This window comes from Lygodium microphyllum, chromosome 16 (assembly GCF_053477565.2).
Source record: "Lygodium microphyllum isolate KBCC chromosome 16, Lygodium_microphyllum_v1.1.10, whole genome shotgun sequence".
In the NCBI taxonomy this organism is placed as follows: Eukaryota; Viridiplantae; Streptophyta; class Polypodiopsida; order Schizaeales; family Lygodiaceae; genus Lygodium; species Lygodium microphyllum.
In genome coordinates this window covers 142,972,236-142,999,470 of record NC_141150.1, presented here as the reverse complement: position 1 = coordinate 142,999,470, position 27,235 = coordinate 142,972,236, and the positions used below count along the sequence as shown (strand labels likewise).

The 27,235-nt window shown below is 43.0% G+C and overlaps 1 protein-coding gene across 2 annotated transcripts in view; it reads right to left on the bottom strand.

The window, feature by feature from the left end:
• Positions 1–27,235, bottom strand: part of LOC148023526 (anthranilate phosphoribosyltransferase) — a 114,559-nt gene that overhangs the window by 25,024 nt on the left and 62,300 nt on the right. For both annotated transcript variants that reach the window (XM_087696492.1, XM_087696491.1), the window contains exon 8: positions 8,377–8,509. In XM_087696492.1, the coding sequence (XP_087552618.1) occupies positions 8,377–8,509 (133 nt within the window). The remainder of the gene's footprint in view (positions 1–8,376; positions 8,510–27,235) is intronic.

Here is a 27,235-nt window from a genome sequence, read left to right as displayed (position 1 = left end):
AATGCCAAAAACATGCAAGCTCAATGACACACATTAAATCCACCAAGAACATGAAAGAGCATCAGTATGCCCTCCCTCTATCCTCACACTTGCTCTCTTGCTAGGAGCACATGAAAGCAGCACCATCTTTAGAATACCTTTTCATCACTCACTATGGCCAGATGGCTCTTCGTGAATCAAGGTTGGAGTCAAAAGATGAGTTGTCCTTGCTCTTGTGTTTGGAATTGATAGCCTTCCTATGCCACTCTTTAGAGCCATGGCCCTACTTTCCACAAGAGTTGCAACAAACCTGTTTCTTCTTTTTGGAAGACATGACCAATCTCTCTTGACACCATCATTGTATGTGAGAACCTTTCCTTGTCCTTGTAGCAAAGACTACTTATCAAGTAAAAGAGACATTAGGCCATCAAACTCAAGAGTGGGAGTGGAAACCCGAACTCTCATGGCCCTAGCTAGTATCCTATACTCTAAAAGAAGCTTAGTAAGAATCAAAGCACATAACTAAGTAGAAGTACAACCTGCTGCCAATGTGAGTAACCGATCATGGATAACCTTGAGCTTTAATACAAACAATAGCATGGAGTCACCTAGATTAAACTTGAGATTATATAGCTGACCTTTAAGGATGATAGCCTTCATTAAAAACTTCTGGGCTCTTGCAGCTTGTCCCAAACTTTGGCAATCACCTCTAAGGTCTGAATGGTAGAAGGCACTATTGGGTGAAGTGAGTATACCAAAGCCTTAAAAGGCCTTAGCATACTTGCCTTTTCACTTGGAAAGCTCCTCTTGAAAACCACCTCATCCTTCTCCATGCACTTTGATGGATTTGATGACATGTGGCTTGGGCTTAAATCTTGCACAACCTACCAAGGATCTTTCTAGACAAATCGAACTTTCATGCATAGCTTCTAATGAATATACTTAGGGCCTTTGAGCTTGCCATCATCCTTAGCACATAAAGGTGCCATAATGATTAAAAGAAATGACAAAGAGTACTCACACAATTAGCTTGAGTAAAGAGAATATTAGAGCAAGCGTAAATGTCTACAAAAATCTCTAAGGGAAAACAAGTTATAGTGTGCACAGGTGACAAACACATTGATACAAAACTAGTGTGGCATCATAACTCCTTCAATAAACCTAGAATCCAGATATCATATTAGAAGAGCAATACAACATAGTGTAACAAAAAAATATCATTAACTATAAACACGAGGACGAGGTAAATCAGAACCAAGACCAACTACGAGAATCAAGGAGTACAATGGCTCAGCACCATCTCAACGCACTTTGTGGGCTCTCTATCTCCATATACTAAGAATCTACATGTGCTAGTATGTGAGTGTGGCCACATAGCCTCCTTTAACAAACAAAAAGGTGGATCGACTTATAAGCAGCAAGTCATCCAAAACTCAAAAGAAGCTGCCCATGAATTAAGGCTTGGGTGCCCGTGAGCTTGTAAATGAAATGACCACTTTCAATAATCAACAAGTTTTTCTATTATTCTATTTTGTACAAAAAGCTCACAACTACTTCGATTTCATTTCAAATGCTAGTCTTAGGTGTTGAAAGATTGGTATTCATGTCCACTGTCTAAAACAACTTTGCATTCCCAATTCTACAACTCATGAATATTTCAATCAATTATGCACTCGAAAAAACACATCAAACAAGGCCAAAATTTCATGTAGGCATAGAGAGTTAGTTTATACGTAACATGGGGTTTAGGCACTACGTTTAGCCTTCAATTGGACACCACATACAGGCAATTAATCGACGTTTTAGGGTTTTGTTAGTCATCATTGTGTCTCCTTATCCTGTCTCTAGGCTTTTAGGCTTTCTTTAGTTATCTCGTGTCTTGTTTCAAGGTTTCTATTTATACTCCACTCATTTCTTAGTTGTCGTATCGCATCATCTCGCATCCTTGGAGAAATTGATAGAGACATTGTTGCTAGTCATCATTGTGTCTCTGCCTTGCTAGTACTATACCACATATCTCGTTCTTCACCTTATGGATTCCATTGCCTATTCATTCTGAGTTTCTTGTGTCCATGTATTCTTTCTTTCTATGAATGTTCATGCTTAATCTTTTGCACTTTATCCATGCATTCCCACATAAAGAGCACAAATGTTCTTATGGTTTTCCAAAGCAAAAAAATTAGAATATTTTTAACAAAAACCCTAATCCCGACAAGTTACTCTAGCTCACTTATAAGTAGATCTTAGCACTCTAATTGTGCCAAGAATCAAAAAGGCTATTAGAGAGCACGGAGAGGCTACTGATGTAATTTGCAACCACCAGAGATCAGTCCTACAGCATGTGACAATAGTTTGGAGCTCTCCAGGAGCAAGTGACAACACCTCAAAATCCTTTGGTGCAAATGACAACATACAAGAGGAGACAACAATCTTTCTGGTGGTCCGAAGCTATAGATAACAGCTTCCATGGTTGTTTGAGTAGACAGCAATAGCTTCTCAGCATTTCTCGCGATGAAACTTTGAAATTTCTCTGTCTACAACATTCTCTCTCATATCCCAACTATCTCTTGAGTTATCTCAACATTTTCCAACACTTTAAGCCATCAAAGAGATTTCAATCAATCTCTGCTGTAAACCCTAATTTACAACAAAAATTAGGGTTTTGATAACTACCTCGAGATGCATGGTTAGAATTCAAGGCCTAGGACTTGAATTACAATAGCTGAAATTCAAGGATTTTAGGGAGAATCAAAAGCCGAGCTAGACAATATCAAATTTAGGCCCTGAATTTGTTTTTCAAGGAGTAGGGTGAAAGTGAATCCCCACGCAAACCAAGGGGCAAATGGATTTCGAGGCTAGCTAGTCAGTTTTGATAGCAAGATGCACTTGGATTAGTAGAGGAGATCAAAGGATTTCAATTGTATTCCTTCCATTTGCAATGTAAGATAAAGAAATACCACAAGAGAAGTCACTTTGGGGGCCGATAAGGTGTCCAATATTCAAGATTAAAGTGGTGAAGTATGCATTTTCAGTTTATGTGAATTTTATGCTTGTTGTAATTAGTGCTAAATCAGGTTATTTACCACCCTCTCCGAGGTACACTGGTCATCAAATTTCTCTTCCTCTTACTAGTCATTAGCTTCAAGAGACCTAAAAGGACCTACCTCTTGTTCAATTTTCTCATTCTCATCTTGCTGTCCATGCTTTGTGCCTTGTCCAAGTTCAGGCATTGCATTTTCTCCAATACTTTGTAAACTTCCAGATTGAGAGGCATCATCTCTGCTTGATCCCATCTTAGTATTTGAAAACATTCTTGCTGTAATACTTAGGTGAATACAATTTCAGCACTAGAGCAAAGCTTCCGACCTTCAATTAGGTGCCTTAGGCTCACCAATTTGAGGGAATTGATGGTATCCTGGCGATGGAACCATGAAACCATGGCAAATGATCCTCAGTTTATGCACTTTTTAAACCCTTAAAGAAGAGTAGCAAAGGCAAGAAGAGGAAATCGTCTTCGAGAGCTTTGGGACAGAAAGATGCAATGAAGGAAAAGCCAATACAATAGCATAATATTCCAAATGTGCGTAGTGAGCATAAGAAAATGGTGCCAGTGGAGCAAATGATGCATATGCAAGGCCAACTTGGAAATGTCAATCCAATGCTTTTTGGACAGCAGGGCATGCATGCAATGATGGGGCAGCCAAGATACTTTGGTGGTGGCACTAGTTTCCATGCTATGGTGGGATTGGAACCACATACAAGGATATATAACACAACTCCTTATGGCATGCAGCAACCAATGCATGGTGTGGAAGGCCTAGTGTATCCGGGTATGGCTAGTAATATACATAACCCCATGTACAACAATATTCGCATGATGCCAAGGCACAAAGTGCCAAGTTTAGCAACGCATACATGCAGCCTACTATGTTTGGGACTCATGATATTAATGTTGGTCATGCAAATGCTTTGTATAGTGTTAAGTCATGAGAAAAAATACAACTACTACTGCAAGCAACATATGGAAAAATGTATGTTGATTTGGCTGGTAGTATGCAAATTCCCATAAATAATCACATTGCAATGGTCCAAAGTATACAAACAAGAATGTTTCCTAACGTATCCGGTGCTCCTAGCATATCGGGTACACATGAGGGGCTAGTCAACTAGATGCACTGTTGCATCTTAGTTAAGTTAAAATTGTAGCAATGTGAAAGTATAAAGCATTGCAATGCTTAAGGGGAAGAAAGCCATACAACCTAGTGGAGGTTTCGAGGCAAGTAAAGTTAGAGGTAAAGTTACTATATGCTTCTTGGTGAAGCTTCATCATTGTTTTACCAATAAATGCAAAGTGGATGAAAGAAAATGACTTGGCAAACCATCCTCAATTGTTGCAACTTTACCTAAATGCCTTTCAGTTATAACCGACTTCGATTCAGCAAAGCACGGGTTCAAAGTATCACCTGATGCTCGAGGGGAGAGGTAGCACTTCCACTCCACTGTGGATAACTCTCATATGTATTGGATCTTGGAAGTATTCAACATCCATCCAAGGTATTGTGCTGACCGCATGTCTACCATGAGGTCACTACTCAATGTACTGGTCACTGTGAGATATATGTATATGGGTATGAGTTTCACCCGAGCACTGAAACTATACTTTTTCATCAGTTTATGATTAGTTTAGTATAAGTCTTTATCTCAGTTTGAGAAAAAATGCTAATCAATTTCAACTCAATTTTTTATTAGTTTGAGAGCCGTTTATGGTCACTTTTGGGATCAGTTTTTGCATTAGTTACTAATCAGTTTTTGCAATCGGTTTGTGATCAATTTGGACCCACATTTGCAACAATTTGTGATTAATTCTTCGATCAGAAAGTGATCAGTTGATACTCAATTTTCAATGGTTTACAACTCATTCCATGGACAGCAGCATGTTGATAAATGCCATTGACAGTTTCAGCCACAGTTTTTGCCGAAGATATGCTTTCCTATGGTTCTAAAGTCAAAACAATCAAGAAACATGAGTTATGGATGCATCCAATGGGTTTCTAATTTATGATTAGTTTAGCATGAGTCTTTATCTCAATTTGAGAAAAAATGTTGATCAATTTCAACTCAATTTTTTATTAGTTTGAGAGCCGTTTATGGTCACTTTTGGGATCATTTTTTGCATTAGTTACTAATCAGTTTTTGCAATCGGTTTGTGATCAATTTGGACCCACATTTGCAACAATTTGTGATTAATTCTTCGATCAGAAAGTGATCAGTTTATGATCAGTTGATACTCAATTTTCAATGGTTTACAACTCGTTCCATGAACAGTAGCATGTTGGTAAATGCCATTGACAGTTTCAACCACAGTTTTTGCCGAAGATATGCTTTCCTATGGTTCTAAAGTCAAAACAATCAAGAAACATGAGTTATGGATGCATCCAATGGGTTTCTAACAACAATTCTGGGGACTGATTTTCAGTTCTATGTTATGTTTATGCTGGCTGGAAATTTCCAACAAGGTTTGGGTCTGTGGCATGGTTGGACAACAGTGACTAATGTTGTAACTATGATACCTTACGGAACTTCCAGTGTACTATCATTTTCCTTAGGCACAATGCAATGCAATCGAGGATAGTTGCAAGGTTTTCAAGGCGAAGATCTATCACAGGAACGTGAAATTTTGAGATACTTTAATCTTGCCGGTAACATTTAATTAAGTTATTAATCAAATGCGCAAGGTTGTTTAGCATATGTAATGCACATGGCAGTTATTTCACACTAACATGCCAGGGACCCCAATGATGCAATGGGTGTCAAAGGAAAAAGTTATAATAATTTATATCTAACAAGTACTAGGTGGTACCCGGTGTCAAATTTTGGCCTAGACCAATTTATTGGCTACTAATGTCAGTGGTGGCATTAGAGACTAGGTATTGATTAATTAATTAATTAATTAATTAATGTTAGTCTAAGGGTCAATAACTGCTCAAGGATGCTTGGAAAACAAATTGGTCTAGCCAATTTAATTATTGGCTGTACTGAAATTAATTTTTTGAGCATTAGAATAATTATTAAATTAATTTTCAGAGTTAATATTTTGAAAATTAATTTAATAAGATGGATAATGCTGAAAATGGGATTAAAAAGCTACTAATTAGCAAAACTCACCTATGCAAGTGGAAAAAACGTTTCTAGGGACTGGTGGAGTCTATTCCAACCATTGTGAGAGAAAACAAGACTATTAGAGAGCAAGGAAAGATGGTTGATGTGATTTGTCGGTCTTTCTGGTGGTCCTAAGCTGTAGATGATAGCTTCCATGGTTGTTTAAGTAGGCAATACTAACTTTTCAGTGTTTCTCGCGATGAAACTCTGAAATTTCTCTCTCTACAACATTCTCTCTCATATCCCAGCTATCTGGAGCTCTCCAAGAGCTGATGACAGTAGCCCAAGATCTTTCTAGTACAAATGACTGCATATAAGAGGGGGCAGTTGTCTTTCTGGTGGTCCTAAGCTAGGATGGCAGCTTTCATGGTTGTTTGAGTAGGGCAGCAGTGACTTTTCAACGTTTCCCACAATGAAACTCTGAAATTTCTCTCTATAGCATTCTCTCTCATATCCCAATCATCTCTTAAGTTATCTTAGCATTTTCCAACAGTTTGAGCCATCAAAGAAAGAGATTTCAATCAATCTTTGTTGCAAATCCTAATTTACAGTAGAAATCAGGGTTTTGACAATTGCCTCGAGATGCGTGGTCAAAATTAAGGCCCTAGGTCTTGAATTCTAGCAACTAAAATTGAGGAATTTCAAGGAGAATCAAGAGCCCAACCAAAAAATATCAGATTTGGGGCTGAATTTGTTTTTCAAGGGGCAGGTGAAGGCCAATCCCCAAGCAAACCAAGGGGAAATTTGGTTTGAAGTCTTGTTAGTCAGTTTTGACAACAAGAGGCACTTGGATTAGTAGAGGAGATCAGAGGATCTCAGTTATACTCCTACCACTTGCAATATAAGATAAAGAAATATCGCAAGGGACGCCAATTTTGGGGGCAATAGGGTGCCCAATGTCCAAGGTTAAAGTAATAAAGTGTGCATTTCAGTTCTGTGAATTTCACACTTTCTGTAATTAGTGCTAAATCAAGTTACCACCCTATCCGAGAAGAAAGATTGGTTTCATGGTTCCATCAAGGTCCAAGCATTTTGTGCATTTCTAACTTGCCCCAACAGTATTCTCAATGACTACAAAGAACCAATACATTACTTTTTATCTTTTGCATTCCATTCTTCAAAGAAAAATGGTTGTAGCAGAAAAGCCACTCTCCTTACTGCAAGCAAAGACCTAACTTCTTCTCAATGATCAAATACATCCAAGAGATAGCTCACACTCATCCAAGCCTCACATGTAATGGAACATGAAGTGCAAAGAGGCAAAGTAAAAAGCTCAAAACTCAAGGAGATCAAGGTGTCTCAAGCCCTCATGGCCACAATTCCAATGCAAGTAAGGGTGGAGAGATGCAAGAGTGCAAAAGAGGGGGAAGGGAAGAGTACTCTTGCTTGATACACACGAATGGGCGAACTCACAATGTTGCATGCCTTCACTATCTAAAACAATGATATCTAAGACAGGATCTACAAAATTCCTTGGCTCTAGGCCGGTAATAGAATATTAAGGAGCCTACAGTTTATTGAAATGACAGCTTACAAAGTAGTTATCCATCCCATGACATCAACTGGCCTGCTAGGTTCCTTTGACTTAGTAGGATGTAACACCCAGCTATCCCCTGTTCCCCTCCCTTTGGCCAATGCTGCCCACCCACCTCCCCTCCAACCTCCTTATGTGCCCTCTGCATTGCCCCTCCACCCTCCCTTCAACATGCACACCCTGCAGCTTTACCCACCCCCTCTCCTGCTACCACATGATAGTAGGACACCTCCAAGACAGCCTTTTGTGTGTGCATAAGGTATCCTCACCTTGCTCCTAGCTTGTCTTACAAGAGTTCTTCCAGTATATATAGAAGAACCATCAGCACAATGTAAGGGTCAACCCAAGGAGCTAACTATAAGTATACCAGAAACAGTCCACCACTAAATAACCTATGCAATAATGCACTCAACTAAAATAAAGGAATTCGAGGGTTTCACCCTCTTGGGAAACAAATGTCAAACCCACAAGATGGAAACAACCTCAAGACTCTCAAAGTGAACTATGAAATTTCTTCATACAGCAGAAAAGTAAGCAAAAAAATGCTTGTAACAATCAGCAGCTTCAATAATATACAATAGCTTTAGTAGGGAAATATCTGCACAATGACAAGTATGAAAAAAACTTATAAAACATTGGGAACTTAATACATATTTAAAAACTAAACTAAAGTGCTTTAGCTGGATCTGAACATAAAAGCATACCATCACTGATGTCTGAATCTGATGCACAAACATTTGATGGGCGAAAACCGGCACAATAATTCAGTGGAAACCCTTTAGCAGAAGCATTAGCAGAGGGCTCCTTTGTGGTAAGTGAAAGAGCTCCTTCTTCACCCTAACTCACAGTATAAATAGCAGTAGCTCAGGAGAGGAATCCATAAACCCGCATCAGAAGAATTACGTTAAAAATTTAATGGAAAACAACAGTACACAAGCTCAATGTCACAAGCAATTTGTAATTAAACAAATTACAATATCACACTAAAAACTGACATAGCAAGCTCATTCCGTACCCTTGATGTTTCTTAAACACAGCACCAACAGAAAGTCAACATCTCTTCTTTGGATATGCAACATCTCAGCAATCGATAATACAGTATCAATGCATGAGTCTGTGAATCTCATGTTTGACATAACTGTAGAGCAGTCATGATCACCTCCCCATCTTCCTAAGAGCAAGATGGAAAAGTCTGGCTCAGCCAATCTTGAGGAGCCAACAGGCAGGCTCTGCCATCTGAGTTTTGGACACAAAGTTTTCCAACTCAAGAGGGAGTGATGATTCCATGTGACTTGCAAGTGACTAGCACTCAACATAGAGGAAGCTAAGCAACTATCTTGGCTCCCTCTTCTGCTATAGCTATGTTGTTGCAGAGAAGAGAGGGGCCATAAAGCCAGCATGTGTGGCCCTCAACAAGGGGAAGAGAGGTCATCAGTCTTTGAAACAAACTGGGCAGAATGTTCCTAGAAATAATAGATATTGCACTCACTAGCAGCACCAAGAGGAATGTTGTCCCAAGCCCAAAGTAATCCTCCTAAAGTTCCTGCCAATTCTTATCAAACCCCAAACACTGACAAGGGTCAAGCTAATAGCCGGCGCAATGGAGAGAGGATCTTTCACCCGCATCTCCCTCATCCTACCTACTCCTCTTGGTGTTCACACAATCCAACGGCATCCCACAAGTAATGTGGTTTATGGATGGTGAAACATCCACCTAGGATCCAACTTGCACATGAGACACGACACAAGCTATATTACACTGTATTACAAATATAAAGGGACTCCATGTCACACTCATCTCCTAGCCATAGAGCCAAACGGGCTCACCCTTGAGCCTGGGAGCTAGCAACACTCCGGGTCACAACCACGTCCCAAGGATCTGTGTCATGAGGACATGAAATTTTATTACTTTCCTTGGCATTTGATTAAAAGTTGATCAAATGTGCTAATGTGACTTGGCACATGTGAGGTGCAAGTTAATTATTTCACAATGTGGGACCCAAGACGCCAAGATAATACTCGATGGTGCTCGTGTGAAGATATGTTAGGGTTTGCACTCAGGAAACACTGCATGTACAATCAAGACTGAAACACAAAGACTCAAACAGTGACAAGCAAAACTCAAACCCTGAACACAAAATGCAAAATCACAAACACAAAACTCAAAACTCCACCACAAAGACAAACATAGAGAGAATAAACTCTGAAGTAAATGAATGCTATAAATGAATGTAAGACTGTACAAAATGCCCAAGGGGAAGAGCAATGGAGGGTTGAAGAAAAAAGTGTGTTTTAGCTCAACACCCCCTCTCATGCCCAAAACTAAGCCTAAAAGGGAGGACTAGCAATGTTTACTCCAAGGCGTCCCACCCCAAAGCAACTAGGGTATCAGATAAAGGGTGCATGTCAATTGCCCAGTGGCTTACCAAGACTATAGAGGCAATGGTTATCTTACCAAGGGAGTCCAAGTAACCACCCCAGAGAGGACAAGGCATCAGACAAAGGGTGCTCATCGGCTGCCCAGTGGCCTACCAAGCACCCCAAACTTGCAGGTTAGCCCTATACTGAAATACAAAACCTTGCAAAAGAGATCAAAATCTGCAAGCACAAAGGTGCGAAGTGAGATGCTCCAAAAAGCAAAACTTAAAGTAAAGGAAAGCAAGGCTAAGGGCAATGCAATGAATATGTATGTATGCAACGGAAGTCTAAAAAGGGAAAGGCTAAGTGTGTGGCCATCATTGCATAGAACGAGGCGGGAAAGTGGTCCTCACGATGTAATGGATGCCTTAGGAATGGATACATAACTACAATAGGTAAGCCACTAGCAGACCAATCATCTAATCCTTCAAGAGTCGTAAAGAAGATAAGTTGTTGAGGTTGTCCACGTGCCACATGTCTAGCAGCCATTGGGGCAAATGGAGCAAATGCTGCAGTAGAGGGAGACATAGCCCCACTAGATTGGCCAGTCAAAGTGGAGGCTATCACAGCAATTTGTTGTGGTTTTCTAAGTGGGAGAGGCTCGACCTCTCATAGTGTGTGCAAAAACCCATTTTTCTTAGAAATTTACTACCAAAGGAATTGTGTTCCTTTGGTTCTGCCAAAGGAAGGGATGTCACCCGTGTTTTAGCTTGCCTTCTTGCGAGTTCTTGCCACTGTTGGTTTTCCCTCTGGAAGAAGAGTCAACCAACTCTCGCCCCTCTTAATGAATGTGTGTGGAGGATTTCTTGTGGACTTGATCCTGCAACCTCACATAACACAAAAGATGGCACTCAAACTCGTATAAGGTCAACAAATCTAGGTATTGAGATAATGTGCTTGATAAAATGGAAGTATTTGTCGACAACTTGTTCAAGAAGAATATGATCTGATTGTCGTCCAACTTCGGAAAGCCAGTAGTGGCAAGCTGTGCAAGTAATAGCCGATATTTTGCCAACTTGACTTTTAAGTCATCCCCTTCTTTAATGAAAAACTCCTAAAGCTCAAAATCGAGATTGATACGTTGAATGCGATCTCAGGCTGCATAGCGGTCAATGAGATAACTCGAACGCTCAAATGCAAGGGAAAAATGCTATAACTAAGAGTAGAACTCAAGAAGCAACCCTTGCATTAACTAAACATTGGTTGTGGCATTGGAAGCTCTCCATTGACAAATATAATCATGGTGACTAGTCAAGGGTCCAATATAGGCTCGATGCCAACGACAAGGTCTCAAAGTCCCTAAGATTCAAGAACTCGTTGCATTAAGTTCGACAATGGTGAAATTTGACCTATTAAAAACAAGTCTTATCCGTGAAGGCATTCTTAGCCTTTGCAACAAGAGCATAGTGCTCACTGCTAGGAGATGGAGAAGGTGTATAATGGGGCTAGGGTGGATAGGGGGGATAAAGTGAGAGAATGGAGTATACTTAAGAAGGAACCCCAGAGTGCCCACCGTGCATATGAGAAGTATCCTCAATGGATCCAAATGTGGGCATGGGTGAACTAGGTATGGGCATGGTAATTGTCTGAGGAGCCCAAGGTGAAGGAATAGAAACACGTGGAGTAGAGAATGGAAATCCCTACGTAGAAGTGACCCATAAGATGTGTGATAACAGTCCATAAGCAGAGCATATTTATCCCTGCTTTTGAAAGGTCATGTGGGGGGTTTGTGAGTGTGAGGATAGTGAGCAAGGTACCCATCGCAACTGTCTCAAAGTGTAAGGATGTGGTAAGATGGGAGTATATGAAATGTGCCGTGTTAAACGGTGGCATTCCCCCTAACGATGCACCAAGAGGTGGAGTGAACAGAGGGAAGAAAGATAGTGAAATGGAGAATGAGAAACTGCTATGAGCTGAGATGGAAGATCCAACCTTAGCATGCTTTGTGCAGAAGTGGAGTGTAATCCAAGATTTTGGAATGAAGATATGAGAAGATTAAAACATGAAGAAGACAGTGGTAGGATGGGAGGAAGTTGAAAAGTGTAGTTTACTTGCTCAAATAAAACAAACAATAGAGATATACTTGATGAAGGGTATCTACTTCGAGAGCCTCCTCTATTAAAGTTAACATGCTGAAAATCATCGAGATCTTGCACAACAAAAGAAGAAACAGGAAAGGGCAGGGCTTTGACTCATACGACTCAAAAGGGTTATATGAACCTGACATAAGACCTTGCTTTGATCAAGGAGATGGATCGCTAGACGCACCAAATGTCATGGTCCCTCTAAGATCACAGAGATTGCCAATCTCACCAATTGTTCAACATGGAGTAGTAGCACTTGTTGAAGGGGATAAAGATGAAGGTGTATCTACCTCCTCCTCAAGACCATAATGCCTTCTCAGAGCCTCCAACGATAGAGAAGCTTGATAGGGAGTCATAGGATCCGAAGAGAAAGGTGCTTCAAACATTATGAGTCAAAATCGAGTCAGGTGTGAGTCTCGCACAAAGACCATCCTCCACAATCACCACAAGATACTCTTTAAAAGAGCACCGACTCTAATACCATGTGAAGATATGCTAGGGTTTGCATTGAGGAAACACAGCATATACGATGAAACACAAAGACTCAAACAGTGACAAGCAGAACTCAACCCTTAAATACAAAACGCAAAACGCAAAACTCAAACACATAAACAAACATAGAGAGCAAAAGCTCTAAAGTGAATGACTGCTATAACTGAATGTAAGCACGTACAGAATGCCCAAGGGGTAGAGCAATGGAGTGTCGAAGAGTGACATCTACTAGAGACAAATCCCAAGTGCTGTGACCACCAATCAAAGTGTGAGAGAGTGTTAAATAATGAAGAGCAATAGGTTGGTCACTAAAACACACAGGTCAGAGGCTGAAATCTAGTAAATGCAGCAGTGTACCACCAAAGAAGACTGAAAATTAGTCACCCAAGGCAAAGAACTGTCAAGCAATAATATGAGAGGTGTTTGTTTGTTGATATAGACGGCCTACTAGATAACAAAAACACAAGTCAAGCAGCAATCACTTAGTGGAAGAGATCGCAATAGCTTGTCGCCAAGCACTAGATGCTAAAAACGCAAGTTGTTCAAGTGTTGTGATGACGCAGCAGATGAAGACCTCCAAACAACAAGCCAATGGCTGAAAACAGGCCGCCCAAGGCTGGATAGTGATGGACTGCAGTCGATGATGGTTGGACAACAAATGGTAGGTGGCTGATGGTTGAAATCTGCATAGTAGAGTGAGAAACCTGCACAAAAGGATAGGCTGAATGGTGAGCAACTTGTCAATTTATAGATGTTGAAACTTGAAGGGTATCCCAAAAAATTAGGGTTTTGGGGGACTGCTAAAACACTCCCAAACCACGCACCAATTTTGCATTTTTCATTGATTACACATATTTTGGGCCTGTTTAAAGATGCTAATCAGCTATAAAGAATATTTTAGCTCAACAACCTGGTCTCAAATTTAGGCCTAGACCAATTTGTTGGCCACTAATGTTATTGGTGATATTAGAGACTAGGCATTAATTAATTAATCCCTGTCTAGGAGTCAATAACTGCTCAAAAACAGTTGGGAGACAAATTTCCCTAACCAATTTAACTATTAGCTAGTGAAATTAATTTTTGGAGCACTAGAATTATTATTAAATTGATTCTCCGAATTAATATGCAAAAAAATAATTTAATAAGCTAGACAATGCTAGAAAATGAAATAAGAAGGCTGTCACTTGGTAAAACTTGCCCATGCAAGTGAAAAATACATTTTTGGGGGCTGGTGAAAGTCTATTCCAGTCATTGTGAGAGAGAAGGGCGTTGTTGGAGAGAGAGAAGGGGCTCTTGAACTATTCATCAACATTAGAGACCTACCCAAAAGGTGGAAACAACTGTTTGAAGACCTACTGCAATACGTGACAGCAGTTTGAGAGTTGTTTCAACCAAGCAATATCACATTCAGAGTGTTCCATCAAAGGAGACAACTTTTATGGCTATCTAGACACGACAGCAACTGATTTCTTCCATTTTCTCGCGATGGAAGTCTGAAATTTCTCTCTCTTGAGCATTCTCTCTCATCCTCCAGCCATTTTTCAACTCCCTTCAACATTTTCCAGCAATTTGAGTCATCAAAGGAAGAGATTTCAATCAATCTCTACTATAAACTAGGGGTTTTAACAACTACCTCAAGATATGTGCTCAAAATCAAAGGCCTAAGACTTCAATTCCAACAGCTGAAATTGAAGAATTTCAAGGAGATTCAAGAGGCTAACCAGCCAATTTCAATTTAGGGCTACATTTGTCTCTCGAGGAGTACGGTGAAGGCCAATTCCCCAAGCAAACCAAGGGGCAAATTGGTTTTTAGGCTTGCTAATCATTAATCATAGCAAGTAGCACTTGGATTAGCGGAGGAGATTAGGGAATCATAATTGTACTCCATCCATTTGCAATAAAAGATAAGGAAATACCGAAAGGGGCACCAATTTTAGGGACAACAGGCTGTCCATTGTCAAAGATAAGAGATAAAGTGTTCATTTTAATTCATATAAATTAATTACTTCTTGTAATTACTATCAAATCAAGTTGCTACCACCCTGTTCGAGGAGGAAGCTGGTTTCATGGTTCGATTGCCAAGATACCATCAAATCCCTTGAATTGGTGGATCCATAATTGATCCATTGCACCTTATTGAAGGTCGGAAGTTTTACTCTAGTGCTGAAATTGTGTTCAGCTAGAAAATACAGCAAGTATGTCATCTTACAGTAAGATGGGGTCAAGCAATGATGATGCATCTCATTCTGAAAATGCACACAATGAAGGGGAAAATGCAATGCCTAAAAGTAAATGCTTCATATGGAGTAAGAAGCCATGTACACATAAAAGCTCTGACCTTGACCAATGCGCTGTGTGTTCGCCATCCCGCCATCGCACCTCTGTCGTTTATTCCGCCGCTATAGCACCTCCCCACCCTCTGTCCGTCAGCACGCCCCCTCCCTGACCGCCACTACGCCGCCCTTCCACTGCCAAGTCACCTCACGCTTCCCCCTCCCGGCAGCCACTGCACACCCCTTCGTCTCTGGCCACCACTGCGCCTCCCCCCATTCCACCATCTACCAACTAGGCCCATTGCACCCGCCCCCCACCCGTTGAACTAAAAAATGCATTACTTACTGATTCGCCTCTTAAACAGCCCCAAAACACACTAAAAAAATACTCTTTTAGAGTAAAACCCTAAAACAGGGAGCGGTTCGAGAGAGTTCAGTGGAAACCCTAATTTTTAGGGCGCCCTTCCACATCTATAAATAGACAGGCTGCCCCCATTCAGCCTCATTCTGTTTGTGCAGGTTTCTCACTCCACGTGCAGATTTTAGCCATCAGCCTCCTCCCACATGGCTGTCCAGCCCTCGAGACTGTTGCCACTCCATCCATGTTTGCTCGTGCTGTTGGCGCCTTCATCCATACTGACGTCAACTACTAGTAACATCATCATCTGCTGCGATCTAATAATCCAGTCATCGCTAGCCACATCAGACACTGTTTCAGCCTGCTGTTTACAGCAAACTGTGCACAATTTCCAGCCTCCGATCGGCGGTACACTACGGCGTTTACCAATTTCCAGCCTCCAGACTACTACGTTTTGGTGACCATCCTGCTGCCATTCACTATTCAGCACTCCTACACTTAGATTGGTGGTCACAGACTTGGGATTCGTCTCCAATGGACGTCACACTCCGACATTGCTCTACCCTTGAGCACACTGTACACTCTTACATTCATTTACAGCATTCGTTCACTTCAAAGTTGTGTTCTCTCTCTCCCTTCTTCTGTTTGTGTTTGAGTTTTGCCCTCTATGTCTGCGTCTGTCGCTTTGTATTCTGTCGTGGTCGTACACTCTGTGTGTCCTTAGTGCAAACCCTAGCAGTTTTCTTCACATGGTATCACAGCCTATGTCTTGTAAAGAGTATCCTGCAAATATTGTGCAAAGCTGAGTAGTTGGCAGGCACCACATTGTCCGATCATTGCCCAGTTCTCCTGACACTTAATCCCCAAGCATCTACCCTAGACACACGATCCTGTCGGATCCCTGACTTAATCTATAGGAGGAAGGAGGTGACCAGACAGATTGAGCAGATTTGGACCAGGGACTAGGACAGCAGGGACCGAATCCCAGAGGAGGTTGCACAAGTCCTAGCCGAGTCGAGCAATATCTGCCAAGAGGCAACCATACAAGCAAGGCATCAGAGCTAGGAGGAGAAAAGAGCACCCCAGCGGGACCTTGCAAGCCTGCAGAGATTATTACAGGAGGCACCAAGGGATCCCACCCTCCACGCACAGGAGGTGCGCGCACAAGCAGCCATTGCTGGCCTAGAGGACAAGCGCTCAGAGTTCTTTTGCTGCACCTCAACAGCCTTCCGAGCGCGGAAGGGGGACACGATGTGCAGGGAGTTTTTCCTGGTGCACCAGCCTTGCACCTCAGAAGAGCAAATACGCAGCCTTCGAGATCAGTATGGGAGGACTCGTTCTAGCCCAAACAAGGTGATGGAGATTGCCACCAACTATTACACGCGCCTTTTCCAGCAGGAGACAGCTTCAGCTAGAGGACAGAGATGTAGACAGAAGGTCTGGAATCACATCTCATCCCTCGTCACAAAGGAGATGGAACACTCCCTCCTAGCCCCCTTCACAGAGATGGAACTAGAGGAGACTTTCCATACACAAGATGGGCAGAAATGCCTGGGAGAGGATGGCCTCTCTAAAGTCTGCTTCACTACCTGCTGGGAGGTGGTGAAGGACCCCCTATTGATGGCCTTCCAAGAGGTTTTCACTTTAGGACAGATGCCAGGGAGTCTTTCGGCAGGCCTTATCAACCGTCTCCCCAAAGGGAGAGACCGGTTAGGGCTTTCCAAGTGGAGACCGATCACCTTATTGTCAGTGGCCTATAAGGCACTATCAAAGATTATTGGTAGGCGACTACGCCCCGTGCTTCCAGACATCATTTATGGCACACATACACGCTTTGTCCAGGATAGGAGCATCCTAGACAAAGTATTCACCTTCTTTGAAGCAACAGAGTGGGCTCAACACAATGGGCAAAGACTGACCATACTACTCTTGGATTTCGAGAAAGCTTATGATAGGGTGGACTGGGATTTCCTAGAGGGCACCATGGTGAGGTTGGGATTCCCCCAAGTTTGGATTCGCGGGGTCTCCGCCCTTTATAGATCGGCCACCAAGAGGGTTCTCATAGGTGGAAGGTGAGGGGAGATCGGTTTTGACAGGGTTGCCCCCTGGCCCCATACCTGTTTCTACTCTTTGCAGAGACGATGTCTCACTTCCTCAGGTCACGTGTGAGCGGATTATGCGGCCTCCGACTTCTAGTGAGAGAGGAGACTAAGTTGTTAGATTCAGAGTATGCAGATGATATAGCACTCTACATAGAGGACGATGAGTTGATGCTGGAGAGAGTGAGGCTGGCTCTTGACGTGTTCTGTTCTGCAGCGGGAGTGAAAATCAACTGGCGAAAGTCGGTTGGTTTCCGCACAGACCCGGACTCTAGCACGGAGTGGGGCGTCCACCTGGGATTTAGATGGGTAAGTTAAGGACAGACCGTTTGGTACCTTGGATTCCACGTGGGACTCGCATCACTCCTGCCTAGCAGTTTCTCCCTGTTCTTGATTCTATTCGGAGAAAACTGACCTACTAGAGCACGGCCCGCCTCTCACTGGCCGGCCAAGCCGTAGTGGTTAACCAGGTCCTCCTAGCAATGGCCTAGTACATTACCTCGTGTTGGTGCTTCTCATCATGCATAGTGCAACTTCGCCACCTAGTATGGAACTTCCTTTGGTTAGGGTCAAATGGTTCCAAAGATTCCAGGGCCAAGGTGGCGTGGGCGTTCATCATACGGCATCGGTCAGAGGGAGGGCTTGGGATCATAGACCCAGAGTATCAAAGTATGGCCCTCTTGGGCAAGCTAGTTGTCTGCGGCCTCACACCAAGCAAGCAGACTTGGAAGGTCTTATTGCAGGAGGGCCTCCAGGTTTGTAGACTAGGGCTTGGGGGAGAGTGGAGGCCGTCCCTGAGATGGATCTTCACGTCAGCCCAGATTACCCCCCCCAGATCACCTTTCCTTAACAGCTTACTCCGCGTGTGGCAACGCCTCCGTAAGGCCCTAATCCAAAGCCCCCTAGGCTACCAGGAGGAGATAGACCATCAGCCGGTGATTTGGAACCCCCAGGTCAAAGATCGGGTTGGGGCACAGATTCGGTGAGCACCTCCACATCCAGTGGGCTGGTTGGGAGGCCTGCCTGGCTCGTACCATCAGTACGTGGCGGGAGTTGTACACGATGGTGGACAAGGAGATGCTGCAGCGAGTATCAGGCTGCCAGAGAGAAGTGGAGTTGAGGAGAAGGGAGATAGATGTAGCAATACCTCTGGAGTGGCTTGCTCCCCCGATACGACAGCCGATAGAGCTTGGGGAGGTATGGGTAGCTAGGTTTTCACCAGCAGGCATCCCCCTACAGGTGGCAAGCAGAGTGGGCAACGCTCCGCAGGGGACTTTCTTCGCCGTTCAAGAAAGGGGGTGTCTGGCCCTTGACAGAGGACAACGGGATGAGGGGATAGCCGCCCTTTCATGGAAGACGATTTGGGTGGTGGGCCTTCAGGGAAAGACATGGCAATTGGACCCCTATGTTTTATGGAAGGAGCTCAGGGAGTGACACCTTTGGATCTGGGAGGGCAGACCACTTGATGAGCTGGAGTGGGACCCAAGAGAGTGGCTATGGCCGGCCACAGCAGTCGCCAAGAAGCCATCCAGGTTCTTGGAGTACACTACCAGGATTGGCAGGAACATATTGATCCAGGAGGATATGGATTAGGCGCCGTCACGTAGTAGGCACTGGGCAGAGCACAGCATCACGAAGCCTTTCCGACGAACCTTCTAGCACCATCTATGGGATAGCTGGAGGTCGAGGAGGGTGTCATATTTCTTATGGCTGGTGGCACATGGAGGCTTGGCGGTGGGAAGTTGTCTTGCCCAAATGCAGAAGGAGGGAGGTTGTAAGCGCTGCACACAGCAGCCTCTAGAAACACCAAAGCACTGCCTTTGGTCATGTGAGGAGGCACAGCTTGTGTAGAGAGGAGCATGCCGCATCCTTCGCCGTATAGCACCCAGCCTTGGATGTATCTCATGGGGAGCTTTCTATTGGCAGGCAGTTGGCCAAGGCCGTCACCTTCTGTATGAGGCCGGCATGCAGGACACAATATTCATTATCGAGACAGGGTCGTGCGCAATGGTCGGTACTGGAACCCACAGCAGACCGCTCGGAGGTATGGGAGATCATAGGGAGTCTAATTGGATGGCATATCTGGAAGGCGCGGTGTCAAATGGCTTTCGGCGGAGCGAGACTCTCAATAGAGGCGACCTTAGCAGAGCTCTGGACCTCCATCATCCACTCTCTCCGCGGCCGATGGGACCAGGTGTAGGGCAAGTCCAAGGCTCGTCAGGAGCTCCGTTGTCATTTCATGAGCACTTGGGGCGGCCAGGACCTGTTCGTGATACAAGCAAGTAGCCCCAGTTGGCGATACACCCCCCCCCCTCCCCCCCCCCATGGCTTCTTGCCCCCATCCCCCCCAGACCGCCTCAGAGGCTTGTATACATGATGTAGTTGTGACTTTGCATCAGCTCCAACTAGTTTATTGAGCATGAGCACCCCATTGTAATCTTTTTTTTTTGTAATATAATCAGCCACATTTTACTTGCAAAAAAAAGAGAGTTTCTGTGTCCCATAATCAAAAAACCACTTGGTAAGGCCCAAACTTTCTATAAATACGTATGCTGCCCTCCATTCAGCCCACAATCTCATTTTTGCAGATTTCAAGTGCTTCAGCTTGCTGCCCACACCCCGTTCGCAAAGGACATCTCAGCCAAAGCCCCATTGCTGTCTCCATCAGTTGGCGCCTGATTTCCAACCCTCTTCACACAATTTGGAGTTGATCCCAGCGAGGCGACTACTATTTCTGCGCAGACTTGCTGCCGTACAGCCCGCCACGTCATCACAGCCCTGCGTTTGGTTCCTGCAGGCTGTCGCCTAGCTGCTGCAGGTATCAACTGACAGCTTTCTCTCTCCTCCAGCAGTCGCCCAGCTCCTGCAGGCTGTCGCCAGGCTGTGCAGCCGGCGTTTGACAGATTTTCTCTCCTCTGCTACCGCCAGTTTTCTACAGCCTATGTTTGGTTGTATTCTCTCTCATCAGCTTGCGTTTACTGCATATTCTCTATCCTCACTGCCGTCTGCATCAGATCCAGCTTCTCATTGCTGTGTTTGTTGGTGTTCGACATCCGAAGGCTGCCTTGCTATGATTCGGGATCCGTTCAGAGTACGACACACTCTCTAGCTCATTACCCTTGCCCCGATCCTTGAGATACAGGAGTTCGAGGTTCAGTATTCATTCACTGCATAGTGTGTTTGCTGCATGAGCATTGTATATTCAGCAATTATATCACTTCAGTTATTTTCTCTGTTCATTGTCTCTGAGTTACCCTAACCCTAACTAAGTTCTTTTATCAGTTTGTGCTTTGTCGTACGATTGTTATTTGTGTGTCTGTGTTAGAGTATTTCTTTACCAGGGGGAAGGAGGGGAGCGAGCCAAAGAGAGAGAGAGAGAGAGTGTGTGTGTGTGTGTGTGTAAGATTGATGCTCAAAAAAAAAAGGTTGGGGAGGTATGGCCAAAAGTAGTCTATTTTTCATACGAAATCGTACTAATACGTACCATATGGATGATACTGTACTATATACAGAGATAACTATTATAACTTCATATCATCCAGTTCCTCTTCATGAGCAAGTGGAAAAGTATGTATATGGGCTGCCTAAGGGAATCACGGATTTTTGCATTAAATCCATCATGTCTAGCATGTCTCAGCTCATAGAGACTGTTACTATAGCTGATACATTGCTGGCCTAGGAAAGATTCAAGCTTGCAGAAAGTGGGGAGAAGCCGAATAAGTTGTTAAATGTTGAGAAAAGGAGCAGATCTAAAAATCAACCTGAAAAGAGGTCAAATAGCAAGGAAAGGGCTGAAAATCAATTGCACAACATAGGGAATTAAGGGCTATAAATAAATGATTTGTTTGTGAACAGAAGGGTCACATGGCTAAGGACTGTCCTGATAGGTAACATGATTGAACATCAAAAAATCAAGGAGATCCCAAGAGTAGGAAGCCCAAAACATCAATTGGATTGATACCGAATGTTGTTAGTGATCAAACCAATGATGATGCTATTGAGTTATACAGAACATGGGACAAAATCAAAGATCAGTATGGTATGATTTTCTTTGAAAATGGAGCACGAGCCAATTTTATCCCTACAAACATGTCAACCCATCTAGGCATCAAAGAGGATGAGATAGGATCCATGGGAGAAGTTGATATAGCATACAAGGGCCATACAGAGCTTGCCACACCGCTCATAGGAAAGCTTCGTTTGCACATTCAAGGATATGTGGACAACGAAGAGTTATTTATTGCTCTGCTTAAGAATTGTGATATCTTGCTTGATATACCTTGGTGCCATTATGTACATGCAATGATTGATTCACATGCTAAAGTGATCACTATTCAGGATAAGAACAAGACCCACTTTGGATGCAAAGTTGAAATGGAATATGTCCCTGTTGTAGGGACCGATTAGGCACGACAATCGAGACAGATTGTCCTACGCGCAATGTGAGCCGGAGAGTGAGAGAGAGAGCAGAGTAGAGAGTGAACACGTTTTCAGGTACAATGACAAGTGTGTACCTTTAGGTTTTTGGATAGATATATATGTGTAAGTACAAGTGCTAAGGGTGTGTTCACACCCGAGCACATTTAAAAGGCACGAGGCCTTTATTCCCAACAACCTCCCACCTAAAGGCAATGTGCCTTAAGAGGAGAAAAGAATCAGCTAAGTCTAGGTATGTACAAAGCTGAAATACATATATCTATCCAACTCCCATCAACTATCCGCAATGAGCAAACCGCTCTGCTGAAAGACACTTCGTAAGAAGATCTACAAGGTTATCATTTGTATGTACTTTAACAAGCTCAATGCTTTTGTTGTCAAGTACATCTCTAATGAAGTGGTACTTCACACGTATGTGCTTTGTCTTTGCAAGAAAGACAGGATTCCGTGCTAGCATGATAGCACTCTGGAGAACAGGTAACTCTGTAATGCCAAGCTCTCCCACCAGATGTGAAAGCCATAAAGCCTCCTTGTATGCCTCAACAGCAGCCACATACTCTGCCTCTGTAGTAGACAATGCAACACACTTTTGTAGCCTGGAGATCCAAGAGACTACTCCTCCTGTGAAAGTAAACACATACCCAGAAGTGGACTTCCTGCAGTCCGCATGACCAGTATAGTCTGCATCCGTAAAGCCAACAACAAATGCCTTCTACTTTCCAAAGCAGATACACAACTCCTTTGTACCTTTGAGGTATCTCATAATACCTTTCACTGCATCCCAATGCTTCTTGCCAGGGGTTGCCATATATTTGCTAACCACTCCCACTGCAAAGGCAATGTCAGGACGTGTAGCAACCATAGCATACATCAAACTGCCAATAGCTGAAGCATATGGTATCTTAGCCATTTCAACCTTCTTATCATCAGATGTAGGGTTGTCCTCTGCACTAAGTTTCACATATGGAGGCAATGGAACCCCAATTGTTTTCCTCCCCTCCATATTGAAACATTGCAAAACTTTGGAGATATACTCCTGCTGAGATAAATAGAGTAAGCCTTTCGATCTATCTCTGAGTATTCGCATGCCAAGAATGTGATTTGCATCACCAAGATCCTTCATGTCAAAGCTGCCATGAAGACTTTGCTTCAATGAATCCAAGGCATGAGTATCCCTGCCAGCAATCAACGTGTCATCAACATACAAAACCAAGATAATCAGGCTACCATCTGCTACCTTCTTGGTGTGCAAGCAGTGATCCACTTGACTTCTATGAAAGCCTTGGGACTGCATGAATATATCAAACTTATGATACCATTCTCTTGGTGCTTGTTTCAGGCCATACAAACTCCTTTTGAGTTTACCTACCATTTTTTCCTTCCCTTGTTCAACAAACCCTTCAGGTTGTTGCATATATATGTCTTCATGGAGATCACCATGTAAAAACGCAGTCTTTACATCCATCTGTATGAGCTCCATATCCTCAATTGCAACCAAGCCCAAAATGGTTCTCAATGTAGTCCTTGACTACAGGAGAGAAAATCTCATCAAAATCAATTCCATGCTCCTGCTTGTACCCCTTTGCAACCAATCTTACTTTATACTTTGATGAGGAACCAAAAGTGACCTTCATCTTGTAAACCCATTTGCATGGAAGGGTTTTCTGCCCTTTAGGCAACTGCACCAAGTCCCAAGTGCCAATTTTTTCAAGAGATTCCATCTCTGACAACATGGCTTTATACCATTTCTTGCTATCATGTCTATCCATTGCTTCCTTGAAGCAAGACGGTTCACCACAGTCTGTCAACATGACATAATCAGCCACATTAATTACACCACGAACAAACCTGTCAGGTTGTCTAGTAGCTCTAGACAATCTCCTGACCCAATGGTCATTGTTTACTGGCTGTTCCTGAAAATGTCCATTTTCAGCATGCTGTCCTGGCATTTCAGCTTGCAAATCAGCATTAACAGCTTGTTGTCTTGGCTGTTCCTGCACATATAATGGCTCATTTTCATGGGCAATAGCTGGCTGATCATTTCCAGCATTATTTCTTGCATTTACAGATTCATTTACAGCACGTATTTGCTGCTGTACAATGGGCACATTTTGCTATCTAAATGGTACTTCTTCCTGGAATACAACCCTACGGATCTCCTCAACCTTTTCGGGCTGTTTGTGCATGCGATCTTCCCGGAAGATAATGTCATTGCTGCGTACTACTTTCATTTTCTCGAGATCCCACAATCTATACCCCATTTCACCCGCGTCATCATATCCTAGGAAAATGCATTTACAGGACTTTGCCTCAAGTTTGCTACGTTTTTCTTTACGAATATGCACAAAAGCCTCGCAGCCAAACACTTTCAGATGAGCATATGAAGGTGGCTTGCCCGACCACACTTCTTGGGGAACTCCCCCTTTCAAAGACCTATTTGGTGACCGATTAATTAAGTGAACGGCTGTCATAACAGCCTCTGCCCAAAAACCATGGGGTAATGCAACATGAGACAGCATCATATGGACCTTATCCTGTATGGTCCGATTCGTACGCTCTGCAACTCCATTTTGGGGCGGATTATGAGGGACAGTGAGCTCCCTCTTTATCCCTTTGCTGTCACAAAATGCCTGAAAGGCCTTGGACACATATTCGCCACCATTGTCAGAGCAAAGACACTTAAGTGTCTTATCTGTCTAATTTTCAGCCAATGCCAAGAATTTTTTTAACTTATCAACCACTTCATCCTTGCTACGAATGGGATAAACCCATATACCTTCCGTGTAGCATCATCAACAAAGGTGACAAAATATTTCTTTCTCCCTAAAGATAATCCTGGCATTTGACATACATCTGAATGTACTAACTCTAGAGGAGAAGATTTCAAAGAAAGAGACTTTTTTTGTGCATATTTGCCATAAATACAAAGATCACAATGCTCAAAATTAACATAACGAAGACAAGGCAAGTAACCCAAACGAGAAAGCACTTTCATTCCTATTTGACTCATGTGTCCCAACCGGCCATGCCACAAAGAAACGCTTGGCTGCTCGGTCATAGCAACAACATGGTCACACACACTAGGTACATGAAGTGGATACAAAGTACCACTCTTGCAACCTCTGGCAATAACCCTAGATCCCTTACAGATCTTCCATTTTCCATCACCAAAAGTGGTATGAAAACCATCATCATCTAGCTGCCATGTGCTAATTAAGCTCTTCTTGAGCTGAGATACACGTCGTACATGCTGAAGTGTAAAGACAAAGCCATGCTGAAACTGTAACTACACACTGTCAATACCTGTAATCTCACATGCATAGTTGACAACACCATGTTGACCCCCTATATAGTCGGAAAACCACTCACAATGAGGGGCATGAAAAAAAACACCTGAATCAAGAATCCAGGTATGCATGTCATCATATGTATCTGCAAGTAAAGCATGTGCACCAAAGTGTGAAGAGACAAGGAGTACATCACTCCCACTGTCACTGTCATAAGTGACTACATTCACCTCTTCAATTTTTACACTGCTCTTCTTAGGCTGACTGTCCTTCTTCTCTTCCTTGCTATCATCTGTCTTCTTGCCTTTTCCTTTCTCTTTCTTCCATTTGTAGCAGCCACGTTTAAAGTGACCCTTCTTGCCACAATGATGGCATTCAACATCTTTGCCACGTGATTTATTGCGTCCCTTGCCATCATATTTGCCCTTTTGCTGTGATCTTCCCCTAGTATACAAAGCACTGGAAGACTTACCGGATGCATTGTTCTGCCGATTCATCTCTTCCATAAGTAGAGCACTCTCTACATCAGCATACAAAAGGATCACATTAGAATTGCTCATAGCAGTCCTGAATGTATCCCAACTCTCTGGTAGAGTGCAAAGCAAGAAAGTAGCCTTAAATTCCTCATCAATCATGAACTTCAAGGCAACCAACTGGCTGAAAATGGAGTTAAACTCACTCAAGTGAGTAGACATTGTTGTACCCTCTTTCATACGCAAATCCATGAGCTTTTTCAGCCAATACACTTTGCTTGCAGCACTCTTTTGTGCATATAGTTCTTCCAATCTAGTCCATATAACATATGCAGAATCCAAACCTTCAATGTTGAAGAGCAAGGCATCAGAAATCGATAGCTCTATGGTTGAGCGTGCAAGCTCATTTAACTCATCCTAATTGTCCTGATCCATGTCCACAAGCTTTGCCCCTTTGGTTTTGATCGGCTTTGCCTGCTTCTTTTGTAACAGGATATTGTAGCATTGCTTTTGCCAAACCGCAAAATTGTGTGCACCTTCAAGATTCTTTATGTGCATCAGATTACTGCTGTCATTGCTGCCAGCCATGATTTTCAGCCCAAATGTGACCAAAAAAACCAGCAAATGCAGGCCCAAACTGTCACCCAAGTGACCAAGGTACAAACAAGTACCAATCAGCAATAAATGACCACGCAGAAGCACAGATTTCAGATCTGTAATTAAATTTTCAGAAGCACCAAACCATGTGCTACAGCATTATCCAACTGATTACAGCTGTTCCAAGGGCATGTGTATAACATGATATGAGGAATCCCAAAATTTCAGCTGCAATTTCTGTTGTACATGTACCCACAGGAATAAAATTTGACACGAACGGTCAAAAGCCCCAAAATTTTGTGCTCAAAGCATCAAACACACATCTGCATTTTCTCTATCATACATAGAACAAGCCAATTTTGCCAAAATAGAGCAATTTCAGCAAAACCCCCAAATTTTACCAAGTGTTGATGTCCAAATTGCGTGGAATTCAACATGCATGTACATAAAATGACCAAATGCTGCACAAATTTTTCCCAAACTGCAAAAGCCCCAAATTCCACGGGGTCCAATGTACATCAATGTCGAGAAATCGGGTAAATTTCAGCCCAATTTGCGCATGTACATTAAAAGCCCCAAATCTTAGGGACAAAATGTCACAAATTCATGCAATTTCCAAGATAGATATCACTGTTGTACCTTGCTCGAATCAAATCTGGACAAATCCCCAAATTTTCAAAGTCCTCCGTGCACTAATTTCAATGAAATTGAAAGAATTTCACTAAAATGTGAAAAGCCCCAAAATTCCCGGGCAAATGTGCACCGACTTTGCAATTTCTGAGTCAAATTGTCCAATTCTGTGTTGAGATCCCCAAATTCGGGAAAAGCACCAAATTTCTGGCTCAATTTGGCTCAGATCTAAGGTATGTGCCTCTAGTGCGTGAACCCTCAGTAGGAGGAGAGGCCTTTCAAAAATTTTGAAGAAGAAAAAAAAAATCAATGACGGGTCCGTTGACCCGTCAGTCGTGCACCGTAAGCCCCGCTAACGGTTCCATCCATCGCGCGCTTGCCATCGCGTCTCGTCAGCGCCCGCTGGTCAACACCC